The sequence below is a fragment of the Chelmon rostratus genome, chromosome 4 (assembly GCF_017976325.1).
Source record: "Chelmon rostratus isolate fCheRos1 chromosome 4, fCheRos1.pri, whole genome shotgun sequence".
NCBI lineage: Eukaryota > Metazoa > Chordata > Actinopteri > Chaetodontiformes > Chaetodontidae > Chelmon > Chelmon rostratus.
Window position 1 is genome coordinate 24,047,327 of NC_055661.1, and position 24,133 is coordinate 24,071,459.

At 44.7% G+C, this 24,133-nt stretch overlaps 3 protein-coding genes across 5 annotated transcripts in view; all 3 read left to right on the forward strand.

Annotated features, from left to right (window-relative positions):
• suco (SUN domain containing ossification factor) overlaps positions 1-3,425 on the forward strand; it is a 40,668-nt gene extending 37,243 nt beyond the window's left edge. For all 3 annotated transcript variants that reach the window (XM_041934861.1, XM_041934862.1, XM_041934863.1), the window contains one exon: positions 25-3,425. In XM_041934861.1, the coding sequence (XP_041790795.1) occupies positions 25-594 (570 nt within the window). In that variant the 3' untranslated portion in view covers positions 595-3,425. The remainder of the gene's footprint in view (positions 1-24) is intronic.
• Positions 3,426-4,253: 828 nt separating this feature from the next.
• On the forward strand, positions 4,254-11,159 carry mysm1 (Myb-like, SWIRM and MPN domains 1). The gene is made up of 20 exons (XM_041935555.1): positions 4,254-4,310; positions 4,533-4,605; positions 4,696-4,766; positions 5,489-5,563; positions 5,650-5,728; positions 6,835-6,933; positions 7,130-7,679; positions 7,766-7,994; positions 8,076-8,206; positions 8,305-8,408; positions 8,511-8,588; positions 8,685-8,767; positions 8,867-8,921; positions 9,116-9,166; positions 9,434-9,508; positions 9,588-9,776; positions 9,861-9,993; positions 10,138-10,243; positions 10,386-10,443; positions 10,564-11,159. The coding sequence occupies exons 1-20, from the start codon at positions 4,255-4,257 to the stop codon at positions 10,930-10,932; spliced, it is 2,664 nt and encodes an 887-aa protein (XP_041791489.1). The 5' UTR covers position 4,254; the 3' UTR covers positions 10,933-11,159.
• Positions 11,160-11,520: 361 nt separating this feature from the next.
• oma1 (OMA1 zinc metallopeptidase) lies at positions 11,521-21,217 on the forward strand. The gene is made up of 8 exons (XM_041935504.1): positions 11,521-12,334; positions 13,969-14,197; positions 14,469-14,642; positions 14,834-14,941; positions 16,433-16,561; positions 16,829-16,903; positions 17,587-17,736; positions 19,847-21,217. Exons 1-8 carry the CDS (start codon positions 11,943-11,945, stop codon positions 20,177-20,179), a joined length of 1,590 nt encoding a protein of 529 aa, XP_041791438.1. The 5' UTR covers positions 11,521-11,942; the 3' UTR covers positions 20,180-21,217.
• Positions 21,218-24,133: the final 2,916 nt, after the last annotated feature.

The following is a 24,133-nucleotide window of genomic DNA, read 5'->3' on the forward strand; positions in this document are numbered from 1 at the left end:
TCCTGTTTTATGTTTTTCCCACAGAAAAAGCGCTGCAAGACAAAGTCTTTGGACAAGGTTGAGATTCTGAAGGCATCCGATCCCGCTGCTCCGCTCACAAACGGGGGTCCAAAGTGCAACGGTTTCCAGCCATGCCTCCCTGCGCCGCCACCACCTCCACCCCCTCCTCTTCCTCCACCACCTCCACCTCCTCCTCCTTCCCTCCCACCACCTCCCCCTCCCTCTGCAGAGGAGGTGTCACTGCTGCCCACTTGCACCTCCAAGGAGTTCCCCTCAGAGACCAGCAGCTGCAGCTCGTCCACCCACTCTGAGGAGTCCTACACGAGCCGCCTCCCCCCTCCCTCTCCCATCTTCCCCTCCGCTGGCCTGTGCAACGGCCATGGCCTGCCTTTCCCCTTCCAGCAGCCCCCCGCCAAGTCACGTCAGGAGAAGCGTTCGATGAAGCGGCGGAAGTCGCGGCAGACAGAGCTGCAGTTCCCCACCATGCCAGGTGGGGGCGTCGGCTCTCTGCCCAGCCTGCAGCAGCTTATGAAGGGAAACAAGGAGATCAGTGTCGGGACCATCGGGGTGACAGCCGTCACCGGACATGTCTGAATACTCACACCTTTACACAATTTTTTATCCACAACGCACACACACACACACAGACACACACACACACATAAACTATACGGTAGCAGACTTGCATAGTAAGGAGATGAGGTCTTACTGCATCCCAAAGAACCACATTTCCCATGAGCACCCAGGCGCACCGTGGAACTGAAGTGGCTATGGCATCAGTAGCTCCACATCATCCAGTCCTGATCCACTCCTGTCAAAGACGTGTTTACGGTTCTGTGCCTTTATATCTGTTCTAGACCTTTTAATGCTAAAAGCATGACATTTAAAGAGTTGTTGATGTGGACAGAGAGACACTGTGGTGGGAAGTGAAACATTGATACAAGTCAGATCCATTGAAGTTTGTTCAAGGTGTTTTTTTTTTCTACTGGATAAGCACATTGTCTAATGACAGTTGAGCACCAGTGATCTTTTGTCCCCTCTGAGCACAGTGAGGAGAGGTGCTGGCCTCAACTCTACGTTCCTTCACCCACGGGAACATCGAGAAGTATTAGGCTGCTCTTCTGGATGAAATGCGTCGTTACGGAAGAACTGCGGAGCATTACAAACTACTTCTCTTTTCCTTTTTTCCTGCTGTCTTCCATCGCCATCGTTTCATCCATTCTGTCTTCTTATTGCATCCTAACATGACTGCAGGTGTTTGTATGGGACCAGAGTGTTAAACTTTCGCTGTACAGCAGACTCTCCGTTTCTCTTCCTCTGTCTCTGTCAGTCTGTTTCAAACCAACAATCAGAGCTGAATGAAGAACATCATTTTGCATGGGGTGAAAAAGTCTAAGTGTGTTAGCCCTTTCAGTTTAGTGTCACATTTAACCGCACAGTACAAATACAATTGCAGCAGTTTGTAGATCCTACTAGCTCACAATGAAATGCCTCCACTCTGGAATGAGCCTAAAAAGCTTGCTGACAGACAGAATGAAGAGAAATTGCTCTGTTACAGTAGATATTGCAAATGTGAGTAAGGTTAAGTGGGTTCAAAGAGGCTGGAGCCAAGCCAGGAGGTCTTTATTGTCTTTTTCTGCTATATTTTATTATTTCTTTCATCCGTAACTGAGCCATGCTCCTCTCTTATCATTGCTGGTGTGATCTGTTTGAGTTATTCTCGCGACCAGTACGGAGGTGAATGTTTCACGTTCAGGGTACAGTGTACTGTCGGTGCACTTTAGGTGGCAAAGCTGAACGTTTACACGTCGGCCGCGCACACATATCCTACTGGGACTCTGCAGCTGAGCCTGGCTGGCCAGATTTATTTATCTATTTATTTATTTAAATGACAGATTTTTCTAACGTAGGCGCTGGCTCGCCAGTCTTCAATACTGCAGTGTCACAGTAGTTTATCCATGTGAGTATGTTACAGAGAAATATAACAGTGCAATACGCTCAACCATGCTTACACACGACCACGGTGGAAGGCTTGACCATCTTTTTACTCTGCTTTTGTGCATTTGAGCTTGGGTGCTGGTATTATCTAACAGTCCCAAATTCTGTTTTTCTCCTGAAGTATCAGACAAGTGCGATCGCAGTCACATGTCCTGCAGCAGCTTTATATATAGGTAGTTGAGTACAGAGTTAGAATAACTACAAGCTTCGTAGGATCATCATACTGCTGCATGTGTGTATGCTCAGAGCTGCTGGGTGGTTAAAAGTAGTGGAAAGGGCTATATTGAGTTCTTTATTGTCCCGTCGTGTGCGCATGCTTGTTTTAGCCCCTTTGTTGACCCGCTAGCTAACCAGTTTTAACTCACCCTGTTGATGATTTCATGACTGCGTTAACATTCAGTTTAATGTTTACACTTGAGGCAGATTCAGATGTGAAAATGGGGTATTAGTTTGTTTGTCCATTGTTAAATAATAAAATTGAAATGCATGTTTTTCTTCATGTATGCAGTTTCTGACTGGCTCTGTGTGGTTGTACATTTTGACAGAGACAGAGAAATTCCTTCTATCTCTACATCTCTAAAAGAGCACCATTACCTCTTCTCACCAGCTTCTACTGCTCCACTTTCTCTCTCTACATATCTTTATCCAGCAAGGTCACCTCTAACCCTCCCATTGCACAACTTTCCTGTGACTGTGAAGAAAAGTTTTAATATGCCTGCTTTTATTAACCACTCTACCGTGCTCCCGTTAGGAGCTCGTAACTCTTTATCAGTCCACATGCCTGCTTTCCCGACCAGCCGATCTGTCTGTGCATCCTCACTCTCATTGTGCACTCAGTCTTTTATTCACTTGTCATTGCTCTTTGACTTTTATGTGTTCGCCCCACCTCGATTGATAATTGTGGTTTGTGAGGAAAAGAATATGAATTGTTGTTGAATAAAGGGAACGCAGCGAAGATGGGTGTGATTTGGAACACTATTAATGTGATTGTGTATGTTCCACAAGCCGAGAAAATCATGTTTTTTTTTTAACCCTTGTTTTTGAATGTGTATGATCTTATGTTTGTGTGTGTGTAAACCTGTATGCATGTGATAATTCCTGTTGTTGATCTCATGTGTGTGTGTCTGTGTTATGAGAAAGACTACTTTGAATCTACTTATCCCATAACACAGCGAATAGAGAGAATGCCCTCAGAGAGAAATTCTAGGAGCTCGGTGTGCACTTTGAATGACTCCTCATGCCTTTTTGTTTTTCTACCTTATATGTCAAGTGCTATCTTTTCTTTTTCTCTCTCTCTCCCGCTGTCTCTCTGTGATTACTCTGAGGAGCTGCACAGTACTTTTGAGCAGGAGTGAGTGACTACAAAACTGTAGTGCCATTAGAAACTGTGAATTTCTAAATAAACCCTTTTTTTTGTTGTCTTTCAACTCGTCTCTGACTTTTTTGTGAATGCCTTCATAATCAGCCATAGTGTGTACTCTTTGTCAATCTTAAATCCTGCCTAGTCCATAAAGGGGAGAAAAATGGGAGTATTTTTTTCCCCCTTTAAAGAGAGGGTCTCTGCTCTGAATGCTCTGGAAGTGATCAAGTTGAAACTGATCATGGGATTAGCCACAGGGGGTTGCATGCACTGACATACAATATTATAAAAGTCAGTGCATGCCCTGCTAACTTCGCCTGATTGGCTGATAAAGACTTATTTCCAAAGTGCTTAAAAGCTGTGACAAGGGAATCTGCTTAGATCATACCTGGAGACCGAGTAAACTTTCTGCTGTTGCTTTCAAATAAAATCCAGCAAGGCAGTTTGAATCTCTGTGTGAGGCATTGTTCATGCTGGAGAGGCAGACATGGATATGAAGAGAGGCTGTCTGAATCTGTTTCACACCGACACTCAGCAGATTTTATACCAAAACACAATATATAGGACAACATAATATTATATGAAAGCATTGGATGGAAGCTGTGCTGCATGTTATATTTTCTTAAAACAGAGATATTTAGCTGTCAGACATTTAAACTATTTTTGTGACTTACTATCCCGCTGTTTTGCTATATGATACTAGATAACTATTGCATTCTGCAGCCATCTAAAACAACTCGTGATTTTTTTTTTTTAAGTTGTGAAGTTGAATAAGAGCGCATTCAAACAGGATCATTATTAGCGATTCGTACTTCCGACCACAAGGTGTCGCTGTGTGTAGAGCTGTGCGTTGTTTTTCTCCAGCGCGCAGTCTCTGTTTACGTTTTACGAACATCATGGAGGACGAGGTGGATGTTGATATCGAGGGAGACGAGTTTGAACACAGTATTAGGTGAGGATGTTTACTGTTTGTGATGAATTAACATTTACGATGGCTGTTGGTGATGTTTGCTGTAGTCCACGGTAGTTTACGGATACCTGGCTGTAGTTTTCAGCCTCACAGTGCAGGCTAATGCTGTGGCTAGCTGTCCTGTGTTTGTGTGTGTGTGACGAGGGTCTCCTCGGGCCACTTCACGTGCTGTATTACCAACAGCTTCTGCTCGCTGTGTTGCAGCGAGCTGGATGGAGGAGGTTTAGTCAAGGAGCAGTTCACACAGTCCGCGTGGAGGAGCAGCGCTGGGATACTGGTATGACCTCCTGAAGCTAATACTCGTTCAGCTGGCTCCTGTGTGACTTTTAATGCTTGTGTTGACTCCCTCTGTCTCTGTGTTGTGCAGCCATGGGAGCTGGACAGCTCCATCAGCCCAGAGAACAGAGAGGTGATCGAGAGGATGCTGCTGGAGGAACAGTATCCTTTCACTGACCTCAAATGCATCACACAACCTTGGAAATTATATTCTTAAAATGCCTGCACAGACTTCAGTGGCTTAACTGCAAACTGCAGAGCTGATGAGTTCTAATGAAATCTACATTTTGCACTGACATATTGCCATTTAAGACTAATGTAAATTATAGTAGCTAAAGACTGGGTCTATATTGGTAATGATAAATTTAGGAGTGCTGTTGGTTAATTGATCACATGGGTTAAGGCGTACCTTCCGCAGAGACTCCTTGTGTTGTGGCATTATGATCCCTACCTTGGGACTTGTCCCTTGCAGTCCAAACCCAGGGATCAGCTGAAGAACTTGACCAGACAGATTCTGTAGTGTCTAAAGCTGTCCAGTGTGAGGAGGCCTGAGAGAAAAAGCCCAAATGTCTTGACAAATATTCCTGATTTAATAGAACTGCTCACTGAAACTACTAATTGCAGAAACTTAAGACACAAAAACTAGAAAGGGAAATAGTGTAAAAAATAAAGAAGGAATAATTTAAATTTATTTTTAAAGAGTCATTTATCTCGTAAAGTTAGCAGACAGAACTCCTTATAGCATCTCAAATTTGGGGATTTTGATTTTTTTTTTCTGTTACATGTCGTTGTCAATTGAACTATACTACACCCTATATTTGTTTAGATGCATATCTTGGACAACTCTCATTATTAAGTCTGTTGGTCCTGAACCATACTTATAGATACTACCTGACAGGTGAGGAGGTTCATAATCATATCTGGGGAAGTGACGCTGACAGCAAACCCAAAGTGAAAAAGTAAGTCCAGATGTAACCTGAGCAGAAAAGAACCATTTCTCATGTTTGTAGCATTCATGTCATGCTTGTGTCTGTCGGATGTTTAGGTCTCCGGCAAAGGCCTCGGCCTCGGGCTCCTCTACTCGTTGGTCCAAACAGGAGAAGGAGCTGTTTGAGGAAGGACTGGTAAGCTTATCAACATGTTGTCATTTGTCTGTAACAGATTTAACACTTGAGGCGCTGTGAGTATATTGTGTATAATACCAAGGGGCTAAGGCAGGGGTGGGCAAACTTTTTCACTTGTGGGCCACAAAGGGTTCTAAAATTTGACTCGGGGGCCGGACCAGGAGCAGATGGATGGAGTGTTTTGGTAATCCACCTCATAAGAGAAAATAAAATATCATGAGATATGTAGAACACATGTGCTTTAATTTCAATTGAAAATGAACAAAAGCATTACAACTAAATATCTGTCTTTGAAGTCCCACAGAACTGAGCTATTTATTGAAATGACTCTTTTTATTATTTTAAAGCACTGAAAGTTGTGTTATCCTTAAGGATATTATCATCATCAGTCTCCTCCTGACTGTCTTCATTTAAAAAACGGTAGGAGATGCAGGTCTACTTGTCCTCTCCTTCTATTCAATCATCCCTAATGCCAAAACTCAACAACGAGCAGCGCGAGGACGGAACAGTGACAACGCGCCAGTATGTGGAGCGCGTTATATTTGATCGCGCTGCATTTGCGCACTTGGTTTTGAGAACGTACGTGCACCTGAGCACCACATATGTGCATCCCTTAACAGACAGAACAAATTAGTTTCAAATGCATTTTTTACATAACACAACGGAGAAACGTACTTTTAATTTCAGTGGGAACAGTGTTGTTGGTCTCCCTTTTTATCCAGCGCATCAAAGTCTGGAGTCAGTTTTCTTGCTGTATCATCGTCTTTAAACACCGCCTGATCGGTGTTCAGTCAAAAATATTTAGTTGTCCACTCCTTATTAAAAACTGGACATTCTTAGCTCCGCTCATCTTTACAGAAGGGCTGAGGGTCGAAGAGTAAAGCGCAAACGTGGAGTAATACGCTTCACCTCAACAAAGCTCAATGTATCTAGAGTGCGCCATCTATTGGGAAAAAGCCAGAATTGCAGGGAAAATAAAACATTAACAAGGTTTATTGATATAATTTGTTCAAGTTCGGCGGGCCGGATTAAATTTTGTAACGGGCCGCATATGGCCCTCGGGCCGTAGTTTGCCCATGCCTGGGCTAAGGTGTGTTTTTCTGCAGGCTCAGTTTGGTCGAAGGTGGACTAAGATTGCCAAATTGGTGGGCAGCCGCTCTGTTCTTCAGGTGAAGAGCTATGCCAGGCAGTATTTCAAACACAAGGTGAGACTTGACTTTACCCTTTACCTTTTTTATGCTTCCTGAGCACAAAGACAGGGTGTACTCACAAGTCTCCCAAAGTTCAACTTGTGCTGTCCTCATTATTTAAACTCTTTCTCACAAGCAGAGTGCATTCCTCAGGAAGGCTTCGGAAATAAGAATCACTCAATCAGTTCACCATCTGTATATGTTTTTTCAGGCTAAATCAGAACCCAGAGCTGCAGCTCCCTCTGCAGGTCCTGTGATGTCCTCGCAACCTCCTCAGCCCACCTCCAGTCAAGCATCCACTTTGGCAAACACAGTCCGTATAGAGAAGCTTTCAGATGAAGAGGATGAGGAAGTAGACATCACTGATGACCTGAGCGATGATGGAGACTACGACGATAAACCGAAGCCTGTGCTCAAAACTGGGTTCTGTGAGCCAGAACAGCTAACGGGCACTGAGATCGAGACAGACACAGGAAAGCAGAAAGAGGCAGGTCTGACTGAGACAAAGGACCAACCTAACTGCATCTCCCCATCTCCACACAGTCCTCAACCCTCGTCTTCCCTCCCTTGCTCAGAGAAGACTGTTGTGACTGGGCTGGACGAGAGAGGCGTTGAGAGAGGATCCCCACCTCCTAAAAAACTTCAGGAAGGAGCTCAGACAGCCTCTGAGCAAATGGCTGAGGAAAATGAGGACCAGAGCTCCCAGTCTGAGAGCTCAGCACAGACTGGTCAACTTGAAGATGCCTGTAGTGACGGCACAGGTAAGACTTTATGTGAATCCCCCTCCTGATTATGTCCCTACTCTTTTCTCTTGTGAAGTTACACTGTGGTCGTATTTGCCTCTCAGATTCTGCTGACAAGACTGAGCAGAGTCTAGCTGATAGACCAGGAGAAGACCAAGAGGAGGAGGAAGAGGAGGAGGAGGAGGAGCTTAAGGCCCCAGAGCAAGAAATAGAGATGGACACAGAGACCATTGCTGAGGATGAGAAGCAAGCTATCCCAGAGTTCTTCGAGGGACGACCATCCAAGACCCCTGAACGATACCTTAAGATCCGAAACTACATCCTGGATCAATGGTAAAATTAAGTGCATATTTGGTAACTTATTTCACCAAAACTCTGCAGAAGAAGAAGTTTTCAATTTATTTTGTTCACCAGGTTGAAGAGCAAGCCCAAGTACCTGAACAAGACGTCAGTCCGCCCTGGACTGAAGAACTGCGGAGACGTCAACTGCATTGGGAGAATACACACCTACCTGGAGCTCATTGGAGCCATCAACTTCAACTGCGGTAACTTTACTGAGCAGATGACAGCATTTCTCTGTTCGTTGAAAAAAAAAAAAATATGACTTCCCTTTTCACATGGAACTCCATCTCCTCTCTGGTAGAGCAAGCGGTCTATAATCGTCCAAAGGTGGTGGACCGTGCCAAGCATAAGGAGGGCAAAGACGTGCTTGAGGCCTACCAGCTGGCCCAGAGACTGCAGAGCATGGTAGGTACCCATCAGCTCCTATACTCTGACACCCAGCATCAAGCATCCAAACTATGAGTTTGTTGGACCTCAAGCTAACTGCTGATTGGCTGCGCCTTGTAGCGGACCAGGAAGCGGCGTGTGCGGGACATATGGGGAAACTGGTGTGACGCTAAAGACTTGGAGGGACAGACATATGAGGTTTGGACACATTGCAGTTGTTCAGCAAAGAACTGATCACTGGGTGCCTTCACATGAGTGTATTTACTGATCCTGTGTCGGGGGTGTTTTCATCAGCACCTCAGTGCTGAGGAGCTCGCTCTGCGGAGAGAGGAGATGAAGAAGCAGCCTAAACCCTGCAAGATGTCCAGATTCAGAGGGTGAGCATGATGTATCCACGCATGCATGTGCTGAATTCAAGACAGCCTTGTATTTATTCATATGTGTGCAAATATTTATTGTTCCACTCCTTCCTCCAGGTCTTTTGATCCATTCCAATTGATTCCCTGCAGGTCTTTTGGAGAGGATGTACAGGTCAGGGGCCATTTACTCTATAATTTTGTCTTCATCACTGTAAAAAGCATTCATTCAACCTTGTATCTCTAGAATTGACAACCGTATCAACCAGTGTGGACCCAACTATTATTCTTGCATTTTATTTGAATTATTTGGCATCAGGTTTTTAAAGTTGAATAACTGTTAAAAGCTCTTCTTTGCCCTTCCTCCAGGAGCCATTCCAGGTTATTGTGTGCGCAGAGACTCTTCTCATAATGGACATGGTATGCTATACACACAACCACACATGCTAAAAGGATTCTCCCTTCGGCATCACACGGTCATGTTAAGAGTTAGTCAGCTCGAAGAAAGTTTCCTCACTGTGCTGCAAGTATGAACTGAGAAACAAGCTTTGTTTATCCACTGACCTGTAAGGCAGGCTTGTTTCCCTGCTTTTTGCAATATTACAATATGGAACTAACATCTAATCTATTCTGTCTTTAGTTTATTATCACTTATTGCATTTTAAAGGTTGTTGTTATGATTGTCAGCATGCCCACGTGTCACGGGGGGAGGTCATTGGCCTGCTAGGTGGAACTTTCAATGAGGATGAGAAAGTATTAAAGGTAGGAAAAGGCGTGCAAAGCAACAATGTGGAAGAGGAGGATATTTATTTATTATTAACGATCCTTTGTGTCCGTTCAGATCTGTGCAGCAGAGCCATGCAACAGCGTGAGCACAGGTTTGCAGTGCGAGATGGACCCGGTGTCTCAGACACAGGCCTGCGACGTGCTGTCGTCCCTGGGCTTCAGTGTGGTGGGCTGGTACCACTCACACCCCTCCTTCCACCCCAACCCTTCCGTACGGGACATAAACACACAGGACCAGTTCCAGGTAAAATGAACTGAGGAGAGGAGTCACACTGGAGTCAGTCTTCATTAGCATATGATCTGATTCCCTTCGCCCCGATTGTTCCAGAGTTATTTCTCACGTGGTGGAGCCCCCTTCATCGGGATGATAGTGAGCCCATATGACCCAGCCAATCGCTCCCCTCACTCCCAAACTACCTGCTTGTTGGTGAAGGAGAGCCAGGAGCCTTCAGGCCCACAGAGTATGTCAAACACACACAATTCAAAACTTCAAAAACAGTTCAGATGAAGAGGCTTTGAAATCAAGCTGACAATGTAGGTCAGTGATTCCAGCACAGTAGCACAGTTTATCCTCTGGCTGAATCTCTCTCGCCGTTCCTCCCCAGAGCTGCCCTACAGATTCGACTTCCTGTCATCACAAGACATTCCAGACTGGGAACAGACGTTGAGGAGAGCTCAGTGGATCATCCACAAATACTGCCAATCACCCGGGTGAGTGAGAAACAAGACTGCAGAGGTCGTCCTGACACATGGTCCAGTGCTGATTCTGACTTTTTGTGATTTGGAACATTTTGTCTTGTTTGTAAAGCTTAATTGTGAAGTATCTAAACTGTTCTTTTTCTGCTCTGGGTAGGAGCGTGCAGATGGACAAATTTTTCCGGAAAGACTCCCATCTCACTTGCCTGGAAAAGGTCTGTCATGCCATTCGCACATATTGTATTGGCTAATTCATTACCTGATTTACTTCTGCCCCTACTGTTCTACTTTTTCTCATTTCACATGACCTTTTTTCATCAACCACCACCCTATAGATGCTGTCATCTCTGGCCAGGTACCTGGAGCCCCTGCCAGATGAGGAGGGAGACCCTTTCCTCACGCAGATCCACGCCCTTTTCCAGTCAGACTTTATTGCCAAGCAGCAACTGCCTGACCAGGAAGAGGGAGAATCTTTAAATATCTCATCCAGACCAGTGGACTCAGACGACCTCGCTTATGATCAGCTGTTCAGTGAGGAGAGGCCCCAGGAGGGAGGAAGAGACTCTGATCCAGAGTCTGGCAGAGCTTCAGAGAGCAGTGTGCAGCCCACCACACAGACCACAGACACAACCTCAGAGACAAACAGCATCATGGTTTTACATCTGGGCTCTGTGCTGTCGACTGAACACGACTATTTACTGTGATGGACTGTATGTCTGACTGAACATTATTTAATAAACTTTGATGTAAATATGATGTTTTGTATCTGCATTACCAATTTACACATTTAGTTTTAAAATATGTTAATATCTTTTCTTTAGCCAAAAGCCCTCACGTGTGCGTGCATGCGCGCGCGAGAGAGAGTGAGGACGGGTGTTTGTGCCGTTGAGAAAACGCATTTCACTCTCAGTTCTGCAGGTTTCGTTTAAACACGAGAATAAAAATGTATTTTCATATCTGTGCACTTGTTCTTATTGTTTTTGTGCAGCAGCCCGATATATGTTTATAGTCCTTTAAGGTGCTGTCGTTTAAAACACAAGGTCTACGGTTTATTGAGGTAAGTTACACCTTCGTCTCTTCAATAAGGAGAAATGAAAAAGTCGCAGTACATGCTAGCTACCAAAGCGATTAGCTCAATATGCTTAAGTAAATGTGTCCACGGGTTTTGCTGGTTGTTATCTTAATGTAGCTAACAGTTCACTTTAAACTGTGGACAAATGCTAATTATTCGTCCGGAACGTTCTTCGCCGAGTTGTTTCCGGGGTGGGTCATTTTGTAGGCGCGCACACTAAACTGCTGTAAAGTCCTGTTCACTCTGTTCGTACTAATAACATTTAGCGTCGTAAACTAAGTGATATTACCTCGGGGTGTTAAGGTGTTACAGAGCAAACTGCTGGGACATATGCAAACATTTCAGTCTACGGTTGTCGGGTAGTGGTAACCAAGGTTAACCTACATGTGGCTAGCGGCACTGCTATCAGTGACATTGGCAGATGTGAACAGTTAACTGTGTTCGATATGAAAATAACTAGGCTGAGTGAAAGGAAAGTCACGCTGACGGCTGATAGCAGCCATTTCCACATTAAGATGAGGATTTGCAGCCGCCTCAGGTAATAACAGGTGACCGTGCTGACGTCGTCTTCAGTTGCGAAAGACTTTGCTCCTGTTCGGTCAGTCTGGGGAGTGAATCAGTGTCGCGTTACCAGCAAGGACAATGGTTTTACTTTGTGTTAATGTTTTTTTACGGAGCAGTCGCTTCTGTTCCATTCCTGCACATCTCACGCGATACTTCCGGGTCTGCAAACAGGCTGAACTTTTAGTGAAGAAGCCACACTGTGTGTCCTCTCAGATCAGCTGTCACAGAACAACAATCTCGGCGTACCTCAGAGGCGCTCCGACAGGACCGCCTCTCCGATTCTGCAGCAATGGAAGGACGGCGTGTTTCCAAAGTGGAGCCCAAACCGCTTCACCCCTGCACTCTGCTTCCGTCCTGTCACAGCGCGGACACCGCTTCCACACCTCGGCCCCCGCGAGGGCCCTGCCTGCTCCTCTCTTATGGCTGGTGCTCAAACCTCTGCAGAAGCTCCTGGCCATAATACTGGGCAGGTAGGAGCCGTGCGGGGGCTACTTCTAACCATTGTTTTCTCGATTAACCGATAAGTTGTTTGGTCTATAAAATGTGAAAAATGTGGATCGATGTTTCCCAAAACCCAAGATGACATCCTCAAATGTTTTGTTTTGTCCCAAACCCAAAGATATTCAGTTAACCTTCATAAAAAAATTAAGAAACCAGAAAACATCCACATGTAAGAGGCTGGAATCAGAGAATTTTGACTTTTTTTCTTAAAAGATTACTCAGAGTAATCAATTATCACAATAGTTGGCGATTAATTTAATAGCTGACAACTAATAATTGTAGCTCTAAGCTGTACAGTGATGACTTATTATTCTAGAGTAAATGGTTAGCATTGATTCATCACAACATATATAAAAAATAAAACAGTCCACACTTCAATTTGTGACATGTACAGTACATAAAGGGAAAAGGAGTTACATACAATTATTTCGAATACTTTTATAAGTATTGTTCTCAAGTGCAAATAGTGAGGCAGGATAGAGAACCGTAATTTTATATTCAATGAACACACATCTCATGAATTGAGATGTGTGTTCATTGCTGTAAGGCACATTATTAATTAACTGTACTTAATGCATTCACTAAATAACACATTTTAATTGATATGTAAACAATTGTATTAATTGTGTAACATAAATAAGAACAAATCAATTACCTTACAAATTTCTGTTAATTAACTTTTCCTTCAACTGGTGAAAATATTCCCTTTCATTATCATAACATAGATATAATACCCCCTGTTGCTCCTCTACACTTGCATACACACTCCCAGTTGCACACACACTAATAACCCAAACACAATAGCACCTTCTTTAACACACACACCCCACCCCCACCCCCTCAGTTTCATTTCACAATTAATTTCTAAACTTCCTTTTGCTGTTGCTGTTGTATCTACTCATCGATCAAACATCTTTTGCCCTTTCAGGTCAACCTTGTCAAGCCACCGACTGTGCTATCTTCTGTTTTGTTGCCTGTTACATCTTGTTTCACTCGTTTGAAAAAATAAAATCCTGGCAACAATTAATCACTGAGGTGGACTGACTATGATGGCACACATTTGGCACACATCAGGCTCTGTAACACACACTGTGAGTGAGGCATCATTACGTTTTTTTGTTTTGAGAACTGAATTTGGAAATATTTTCAACCCCCCATCATGGAAGACCCTGCAGCACATAGAGCTGTTTTGTTCAGTCACTGTTTCAAAAAGCCTTGGTGCATTTGTCTGCTTAAATATGTTGTCTCTGTTTCCTCTGGGCAAACACACCAAACTGAATTCTGTGCATAGAACATAATTGCGAACATATTTTATGCGTGCTGCTCTCTTGGCCAGACCAAGAGAGAAGAGATTATTGATCTGAGTGGGTCTGCCTGGATTCCTACATTTCTAACTGGAACATTTGCTCCTTGTACTTCTACTTCGATTTTCTCCCTATATTCTAAACATGCAAATTGTCCAGACATGAAAGTAGCTTCAAATTATTCTTTTCTTTTCATTTTTAACACTGTAGGGCAGCATGTGATTTTATAGTAACTGCATGAGGCTGTGTGAGCTACACAAACACATATCACAGACCTTATGGCCTTCCTCTGTGTACAGGAGTGTAAGGAAGTGGTGGGTGGCTCTACCAGACAACCGCCGGCAGCTCCTGCGGGAATGGGCCTGGCAGCGGCGTTGGCATCTGACAGCGGGAGCAGGTGTTGCTATGGTGATTGTAGCCCTCCTTCTCCTGACCCACCTGGATGAGTCTCCAGTGACGGGACGGACCCGCCTCCTGGTGTTCAGCAGAGAGAACTACATGGAGCTGGCAGCTGCGACTTCAGAGGTGGTGAGAGGAGGAGGGGGGTCAGCACATGGTGTGTGTGTGTGTGTGTTACGGAAAGATGACCATGGATGGTTTTTATTGAGATGGAAACAGTGATGACAGGTAAAATGACATTTAGTGGATGGACGAAGGAGGAAAAATATTAACATGAAGAGAAATTATGCTAATTGAATGATTCCTAAAATGCTCAGGTGTGTGTGTGGTGTGTGTGTGGTGGGTGTGTGTGTGGTGTGTGTGTGTGTGGTGTGTGTGTGTGTGTGCGCGCGCACTTCAGTACATGGAGGAGTTCGCAGAGCTACTGGTTCCAGTCACAGACGCTCGTCACCAGGTGGTGGAGCGTGTGGTGCAGCATCTGGCACAAAGAAACAAGGACATCCCTGAAGTGTCGGATGTCACCTGGAGCGTCCACGTGGTGCAGAGTCCCACTGTCAACACCTTTGTCCTCCCGGTCAGTAAAGGAAAAACAGATGGAGAATTACAGATTTCTGTGTCTTTCATGTCATAGCATCCTTTAATTCATATGTGAGGATGTCTTTAAGCCTGCTTCTCCCATAAAGTATCCTTGTGCTAGTGCAGGGTAGATCAGGCTATATTTTTTGCTTACATTTGTTTCCTGTCCTTGTATTTTCCTTTATGTAGAACGGGCAAGTGTTCATGTTTACGGGGATGCTGGACACCATTACAGATGTTCACCAGCTCACCATTATCCTGGGACACGAGATGGCTCATGCTATTTTGGGACACTCTGTAAGTGCACGACCCTCAGCAGGCTGCGTTTGTGATTGTGGCATGATAGCGTCATATACCATCATATTATTTAATGTAGTACAACTCCGATTCCAAAAAATCTGTGGCGCTGTGTAAAAAATGAATAAAAACAGAATGCAGTCATTTGCAACCAAACCGTTGACTGACAATCATACCCAATCATGATACTATCACCTGTTACCAATCGACCTGTTTACCTGTGGAATGTTCCAAACAGGTGTTTTTGGAGCGTTCCACAACTTTCTCAGTCTTTCGTTGCTCCTGTCTCGACTTGCTTGAAGCATGTTGCTGCATCGGATTCAGAATAAGCAGATATTTACAAAAATCAACTTCAGTTTCAACCTAATGTCTAATGTCAAAGAGGATTCTTTTTTATTTCCCTTTTACACTGGGTCCCAACTTTTTTAGAATCCAGCTTGTACATGACCTGACATTGGGAGTCAATCACTTTCTTTTTCAAAGATACTATCCACGCAGAAGTTTGTCTGGATGACCCTGAAACATGTTGACGCAGACGCACAAAGACACAGGTCTACTGAGTTTGAGGCAGTAAACATGCAAACCTGTTTAGCTCTGTGGAGAAAGAATTCAATTCCTCAGCCCGAGGCGCTGCGGAGACGTGTGTACAGTCTGCTGACATTTGAGAGGATTAGATGATAGTCACAGACCTTGCTGTGCATGAGGATGAGTCACTGAAAACACTTCAAGTGCAAATAATGTTCAAGAACAAAGTTTAGTTATTTAGAAGCCCTGGGCACACACGGTAAAAGTTGCAGCTGGACGTCTGCCAGGTCTCTCCCTCACAAGGTTGTAAAATATGTATGTGGACCTATAGGTATGTGCATTATACACTGACATCTCCTGACTATTCATCATCAGCCCCCCCACTCTGTCTCAGTATAGTAACAGCTCAAGTGGCATCAGTTGCAGTGCAGTTGCATCAGCCGGTGATAAAGACTCACTGACAATCACCTCCAAGCACTCACTAATCCTGTCTGTGCTATGATGACCAAAGTCTGCCGACCTACGGCACTGTCGTCCTTTATTAATCCTCCACAGATGGCTGTTTTTTTTTCTCTGCCCACAAAAGCCCATTTTTCTTCCTCTAAAAAAGCATCTAACGAAATTGTGGGTATTTCAACACTTTAAACATCCTCGGAGGAAATGCTTGAAGGAGATTTTAATTAGATGAAGGGAATGAGCATCGATGGGCTTGGTATTACCCAGTAGGTGTGCTCTGTCGGATTGGCTGTTAAAACCTCTAAATCTGTTCCAGCGTAAAAGTTCCACTAAAATAGATGGGAACAATCAATATGTTCCAGCTGCCTTGTTCACCTCCCCCAAACTTTTTACCTCGATATTTCTCTCTCCCTCTATCCCATTATCTTCTTTTTTGACCCCGATCCTTCACTTTGCCCCCCTGTCACCCCCCTCCTCGTCATCCCGCGTCTCTCTGCTGTCCTTCCCCAGGCAGAGCAGGCCAGTCTGTCTCACGTCATGGACCTCCTGTCCCTTATTCTGCTGACAGCCATCTGGGCCGTGTGTCCTCGAGACAGCCTGGCACTGCTGGGACAGTGGGTACAGGACAAGCTTTCACAGGTGAGTACCTCTCCAGAATGTTACTCATATGCACCGTGTGCCACAATTTCCCTATTTCACTCAATTGAAGAAGCATCAGTATTTTTATACTTTATGCAATGCAAACACAGTGTTATCATATGTTATTGTAGTGCCTTTGTTATTTTGTAGATCTGTCTGGAGTCTGACAGTTAGATCTCTGGAACAGGCCTGCACTTCTGTTAAGGAATATGTTTGTCAATCTTAGTTTGTGCAACCTCATACACACAGCATTTCTCTCTCCCTCAGCTGATGTTCAGCCGTCCCTACAGCAGGAAACTGGAGGCTGAGGCCGATCAAGTGGGATTGCAGTTGGCTGCTAAGGTATCGTCATCCCCAAGGAGCACCACACTACCCGAGAAAACTGTTGTATAATGTATTCTGTGGCTCAGGAAGAGATATTTGAAGAAATGTCAGTCTGCTTTCTGCCTGTTTTTGCCCACTTTTCAGTCTGTTTTTGGCCCGTGGAGATAACCCTGATCCTGTCATCATTATCTCAGTTAGGGCTTTTGATGTGAATGCTTTAACAGAAAACCCGCATAACAAACTGGAAGAGTGGGCTTTGAGAGAAGTGGCCGCTGTGTTGCACTGTGTGAAATATAGCATCCAGTATTTTTTCATTCGGCCCACGGAGACTAAAGACACTAAATGTCATGATGTCTTGGCCTCTGCTGCTTTGACTTCGGTTTGACTTTTTTTTTACCCCAATTTCTGAAAGTGCAATACTAAATTGTCACACCTATAACATAATATAACAATACTAGAGCTTTTACTTTATGGGGTAATCTATTTAATAGTGCAAAATTACACGCGTCTTATGTAGCTGCTGCTGTCAAACCTTGTAATCTGCCTGTTGAGCACTAGGGGGCACTGTTGTCCAACTAAACTAAACTCAGATGATTCGTCCATAAGGATTTTCATGGCACAAGCCAGAGGGAGGCCACATTTTGAGCGTGTGTGTTTTTCTGATTCCATGGGGGGGGGGGGGGGGGGTGTGTCTTTCTCAGGCCTGTGCAGATGTGCGAGCAGGTCCCGTATTCTGGCAGCAAATGGAAATCAGAGACCAGCTGAGAGGAGAGCCCGCCTTCCCTGAGTGGCTGTCCACACACCCGTCGCACCGGAACAGATACACTCAGCTGGACCGCCTCATACCAGAGGTGCAGACACACACAGCAATGCTCAGTCCAAATATCATCTGAAGTTCCTGTTTGACCTCAATTATATAAGTAAACACATCCCTGCTGCTCTGATTCATGTGTTTGTCTTAAGTAAAAGACTCTTTGATGCCCGTGTGAGGAGAGAGCCTACACATGTCTGTTGTTTAGAAGAAACCGTGTAGCTTTAGGTGCTGGTGGAAGGAGTCTTAATGGAACTAATGAAGTGTCTGGAGAGATGTGCATCCACCTGCAGACATGTGGCGAGGAGGGCAGAGAGGAAGAAGAGACTTGGGGAGGAGAGGAAAAGATGCAAGGTTTTAGGAAGGCAGGAAACACATTTTTGCCACACAGGGGCCTGGATGCCTGAATGTCTAGGAGGCTTTGAGCCGAGGACCTGAAAGAAAACAACAGCATGGCGGCGGCTCGATCTCACAGGCTCGCACACTGTGGCAAGACAATCAATGGTATCTTAAGGCGAGAACGAAATCAACAAGCAGTTAAGACGGCAACTTCTGTGGAAACTGTCAGCATCCGTGATCATTACGTCTTATGTGTGTGTGTGTGTCTGAGGCAGAGAGACAGAAAGAGAGAGAGACATGTGCGTTGTATTAGGCAGCAGCCAATTTAACCTTGAGCGTGAGTTGGACTGTTGGTACGCAGTCAGATGCTCCAAGCACGAAAGACGAACAGATGGGTAAACCACTAATTGTCCATCAGGTGCCTGTGTCATTCAGTGTGTACATGCCCTGTGTGTGAGCGTGTGTGTGTTATATGCATGTGCCCATGCATCATATCATATCCCTGTGTGGTAGATTGACCTCTAGCAGCAGTCGTTGTCGAGGCCAGGCTGCAGCACATGCAGTGAAGAGATGAAGACTGTTGTTTGGGGGATTTGTGTGTGTGTGTGTGTGTGTGTGTGTGTGTGTGTGTGTGTGGGCGGGCGTGCGTGTTGAGAAAACTCTCTGGTATCCCTAGTACCCCCCCCCCTCACGCCCCAACTGTTCGATCCAACATGGAAGCACATATGATCCAGTTAACAGCTGAGCTCAGTGAGGTGAAAGTGATGCATAATGCGACGTTTTTAACCTTGCGAGGGGTGACAGCATCAAGCTATTTAACCTGACTCCTCTGAGGGCACTCCGCCTCCACTAGTGCGCTCATCATCCTTAAGCAGAGCGCATTAAGTCCACTGCTAGCACGAGAGGGAGAGCCTGTTGAGTGGGAAGCCAAGTGCATGTATGCGCTCAGAGTCTTGTAGGTGATTCTAAGTGAGAGATTAATGAGTTTGGTGTGTGTGTGTGTGTGGGTGGGTGGGTGTGTGTGACAGACAGAGAGAATGTCTCTAACTGCTGGGAAGTGCCTGTAGTTAGTCCCTACCAGCTCTGCTTACCCAACCTGCATGATTTCAGGAAGAGACTTTATATCTTATAATATTTAACTGATAAATAAAATTAGAAAAATAAAATGTGCAGACGTTCATTCAGGCCTACTTTAGAGATGCCCTGACCTTTTCTCTAGCGCCATCATCAGGTCAAATTTTAGATTCGTTAAATAGCTTGTGACCAAATAATTGCAAAACTCATCACATTTCCATCATCCTCGCTGCTAACATGCTAGTCTGAGATGTGTTGGCATTTAGCCTAAAGCACCGCCGCGCTTTAGTGCAGCCTCACAGAGCTGCTGCAGCAGCGTGGCTGTAGACTCTTGTTGATTGTCTCTCTGGTGTCCTATTTTGTTTGTCTGACTCAGTGCATCTTGTTATCTCAGTATCTTTATTCTTTGTTGTCTTTGTTTGTCCTTCACTTGCTCCCTTCTGTCTTTCTGGCCTTCTTCGGCTTCTATTCATTTCAGTTCACAGCTGCATTTTGATGAAATCCGTATCTACTTATCACAAAAGTGAAAAGAACGAGTAACTGATTTCTTGTTCTAATACTCTGCAAACAAAAATAACAAATGGCTCACCACTACACAAAGACATTTATCATAATGCTTTTCATATCCATCTTTGTACTTAATGTTAATTAAGTTCCTGTCTGAAGTTATGATAAGTTGGTACGCATTTACCTCTGAGAGTGGCTTTATGTCTGTTCTTCATTCGGTCTCTCTCCAGGCTCTGGAGCTGAGGGAGAGTTGCGTCTGCCCTGCTCTACCTGCTGCCGACCCTCGTACCGTCTTCTCCAAGAGTGTCCGTGTGTTGCTGGAAAACGCTAAGGTCCAGGGGAGAGGAGGGCAAGAAGGAGCACACAAGCCCCACCTGCCTCACAGCGCTGCCTCACTCCCAACCGGACTGCCTGCAGCTCTGCTTGCCCAAACTCCCCTTCCTCCCTCCCCCAATGTGGATCAAGAAAGTAAAGGCCCAGTCCCACTTGTGGCTTCAGAGTTAACTGGATCTGCACCTGTTCCTGCTCCTGCTGAAGGGGAAGTATCCCAGAGCACCAGCTGAGAGGAGTGTTCAGTCCTCACAAACTCTGACACAATTATAGTTTTTCACAGCCTATTTGGATGAGTGAGTGAATGATTGGTCAGGTTGCATATTCAGCAAACTATTTACTGCGGCATTAAGACTGTTTTTATTGTTCATTTAATTTCAGAGCCTGTGGTTGCACAGGTAAAGGGGTAAAGGAGGGGTAAAGTTCCCACCCACCATCCCAGGGTTAGTTCTTTTCGCTCCACTAGAGACTCCTTCTGGTTGCCAGCACAATGGTGGGTGGAGCTGGGGGTGTTAGTGTAAAAATGAATGCCTGGGGTTTTTCTAAATTTGGAGAAAATTGGAGGAAAAAGTCAAGCAAAATGAAAAAGGAAACACTGAAGGCCCCTCCTAACCTCTCCCTGTACTGCAACACCCTGCTGACTGAACTTCAGAGAATGTTAACCATGGCGGGTGACCACAAAGATGCCCCATTAATTAGATAACCTCGATGAGGAAATGCCGAATGAATCTTAGTAACGCTTCCATACGTTGCAAGATTAATATGTGCATTATTCATCGGCACAGCGGCAGAGGAGAGAGTAAGCACTTTGTGTGTGCATGTTGGAGGCTGCGACCATGGCAGGCAGAGGACATCTACATTCTCATTATGACTAGTGCATTCTCATGCCACACACACAGCACTTTATGCATTCTCCAGCCTGGGGGACTTAATGGTGTAAATTTATGCCGGGTTGTTTGCAGGTTTTAAAACACAGCCTTCTGCTCAGGAATGCCAATATCCGCCGTCAAGCTTTGAGAAATCTTTCATGGGATTTAGTAAAATCTTATTTAACAAGGCAAGTTGACTGAGAAAACATTCTGATTTACAGGAACAGCCCAGGGGAGAAGTCGCACAATGAAGAGGGGAGGGCAGTTATGGTTCATATGTTTGTAATCTTCCGTGTGTGTGTGTGTGTGGATGTGTGTGTGCGCACGCTGAAACAAAGTGGCACACTTGGTTAAACTGTGAAATAAAAAAAAAAGTGCTACTGTGCTTTCATGTGAGATAAATTGTTTTATTTGTGTCATGCATTTCAGGTGCAGGGCCTGTATCAGCTTACAAAACATCAGTCAACAGTCTTTCCACGTGCTGCATGAGCTTTGTTTTGCTGCAAACAGGGTAGGTCTATATTAGAGTCTTTGTGTGTATTAGAGTAAGTGGCCAGTGATAGGGTTTGTGCAAAGCTGTGCAACGAATATTGGTTTTTGCATATCAATACCTCAGCAGGAACGTGCTCTGTTTGCAAGTGGTAGGGGAAAAAAAAAAATTCCATTGCTAAAACCACCAAAATTAAAATGGCAAAAGGAATGAGGATAATGGAAACACAATGGTATATGTAGCGTGTGTGTGTGTGTGAGGGAGAGTAAGAGAAAATTATCAGCCTGCGACATTGCATAAGAACATCAAAACCCTTCTATTGTCACACCAACCAATTAGGCAGGGGGTGAAAGATGAGAAGAGATGCATACTGAGTTGTTGGCAGTTTCCTCTGAAGTGTTCGTATGTGTGTGTGTGTGTGGCAGCAACAGTAGTCGCAGTTACTTATTGATGCCAGGCTCCTGGGGAAATTCCTTGCCGGCCTCTCACAGCCGATCAGACAGATGTAACGTTTGGAAATCTCGTAGACGAGATTACAGCAAGGCAGACGTAATCAAACGAAAGCTACTAGAATTCCCATCAGTCAGCTTTACCGCAGCGCTTTTGTAATTCCTGCCAATTGTTACAAGTTCTTGCTTCTTGAGTACAAGATCAATCTTTTGATGTCTCTCTATTAAAGACCATTCGGAGCAACATGCAGGTCACTTTTTGAGCGAGGGGCCTCCTCGCTTTCTGCTGCAGACGACGAACCAAAGCTGAGACGGCGTTGCTCTTCCAGATCACATACATTTGACCCTTTTCAGGATTTTAGGCTCTGCAGCTCTTGGTTCATACTAACGGAGACTTCCTGTTTCCTGGTCACATTGTTGTGCGCATGCTGAAGCATCTGGCTGCAGCTCTCTCACCACTCAGAGAAATTGGAACATGAACAGGCAACAGATGACACACTCACACCCAGAGGTAATTGTAATGAGCGTGATACAATACACACACACACACAAACAAACACACACACTGCGCTGAGTAATTGTAGCCTACTGCTGGAGTCTAAACAATAACTGCGACAGAGAGCTTAATCAAGGAAAACAAAGAGACAGCAGTCAGATGCATTGAAAGGACAGAAATAGAAAACAGACGAAGCAGAATCATGGGGAATCGAGGAGAAAAGAAAAGACTTAGTTCAGGTGTGTGAGGTGTTATTTACATTTAAATCAAACATTTGATTTTTAACACTTTCACTCAAACGCTGGATGGGAAAGTCCTACTGTAGCCTTTGTGGTTTCTCTGTGTTCACATGCGAAGCCTCGGGCAGATAAGATCTGTTCCACGGTGTGAGTTAGAAATCAGATGTCTACTTCATGTCTGTAAATTCACCTCAAGTCTCGGATTGTTTGTGGTTGTATATTCATCCGCCCACCAGAGACATCAGACAGCTTCTGAGACCTCTGACAAACCGCTCGCAGGTATTTAAAGCTATAGACGAGCAGCGCCGAAAAGTAGACGAAAGAACAAGAAAAGGTGGCACACCCACAACGGAGAGAGCTGAATGCGCGGTAGACGGCGAACTTGAGATGCTGTTTCCCCAACAAAAACACTCCCAGAGAGAGTCGGGCCAGCGAGAGAGCAGCCCAACACATCTGCTGTGTAGGTGGCTGAATGATGTCCCAGAATGCAGTCTGGCAACCCTCTGACCTCCCTGTGGAGTGTTGCTCGAAGTGGCTCAGCCGCAGTTCCATTTCTTGGATACGCCCCAACACACACATACACATCAGCTGGCTGCGGCGTGCAGAGAGAATATGGTGATGGAAGTGTGTGTGTGTGTGTGGTAAAAGTTGCTGTGTCCTTCCGCTGCGCATTAATTATACATGTGGCATGTGGGTGTCTGATTGAAATGAATATTTTACTGCTTTTAATCACTGCCATTGCCAGAGTGATGGAGCATCTGGCTGTGTTACCTGGGTAATTAAAGATGCTGTCTCACATACGCACACATGCAAGTCTCAGAGGTTGTGTCTGCGGTACTCCAGAGGCTTACTAATGAGTCGAAATTAGATTCGGAATGTTTTAAAGCAATGGGGGGAAAAAAATAAACTCATTCTTTTTTGCTTTTGTCTAACTTGGATTAGCAAAAAGCTTTTCAAACAGGTCAGGGGACGGTGGAAATCCTCTTGTAGCTGATGTGTTTGGCGGAGGTAGCCTTAGCTGTAGCTAAATCTGACAGTATATTGTTATGTTAGTGTCTACTTTTGTATAACCTTTATTCTAAAGGTAAATTTTAAACTATCTTTGTGTTTTGTACAAACTCAAATGACAGCAAGATGTTAAATCTGCTGTGAACTGGAAGTGTGTAAATACCCACTGACCCACCCAAAAGATGGGGTTCAAATGACTACTTTCTGCTGTCTAGGAGCAACTTTGTCTTTTGCTTAAATTTGTCACTTCCTGCACTGAGGAGATCCCCCCCCCCCTCAACTGAACAAACCTGACACCAAAATGTTATTTTTAGCAAATAGGGCAAAACTGTGGTGCTCAGAAAGGCTGGGGTTGTTCCTCTCCGGAGAAGTCTACGGTGTAATCTAAGTAGGCTGGTAACACAGTGCATTTTTCCCCCTCACATAAAAGCCTTGTCTAGTGCAGCTTTAATGTGGGAGTTAATGTCTGCATTAGTCATACGGTACATACAGCGCGTGCCTGAGAGAGACATGCTTCACTCAGTACAGCTTTAAATATCTGTTGCAGAGAGTTCAGACATTAACGCAAGCATGAATAAAAATGGACCTCCACTTTTAAATCTGGTATTTTTTACATGGACTTTGGTTTTCTGGGGA

What these genes read in the sequence shown, in the direction of transcription:
- mysm1 (XM_041935555.1), top strand. Translation starts at nt 4,255, where the DNA reads ATGGAGGACGAGGTGGATGTTGATATCGAGGGAGACGAGTTTGAACAC. An exon ending in AGCAAACCCAAAGTGAAAAA is followed by an intron (nt 5,564 to 5,649) that starts GTAAGTCCAGAT and finishes TCGGATGTTTAG; the next exon opens with GTCTCCGGCAAAGGCCTCGG. An exon ending in CTTTTGGAGAGGATGTACAG is followed by an intron (nt 8,922 to 9,115) that starts GTCAGGGGCCAT and finishes CCCTTCCTCCAG; the next exon opens with GAGCCATTCCAGGTTATTGT.
- oma1 (XM_041935504.1), top strand. Translation starts at nt 11,943, where the DNA reads ATGGTTTTACTTTGTGTTAATGTTTTTTTACGGAGCAGTCGCTTCTGT. An exon ending in TCAACACCTTTGTCCTCCCG is followed by an intron (nt 14,643 to 14,833) that starts GTCAGTAAAGGA and finishes TCCTTTATGTAG; the next exon opens with AACGGGCAAGTGTTCATGTT. An exon ending in TGGACCGCCTCATACCAGAG is followed by an intron (nt 17,737 to 19,846) that starts GTGCAGACACAC and finishes GTCTCTCTCCAG; the next exon opens with GCTCTGGAGCTGAGGGAGAG.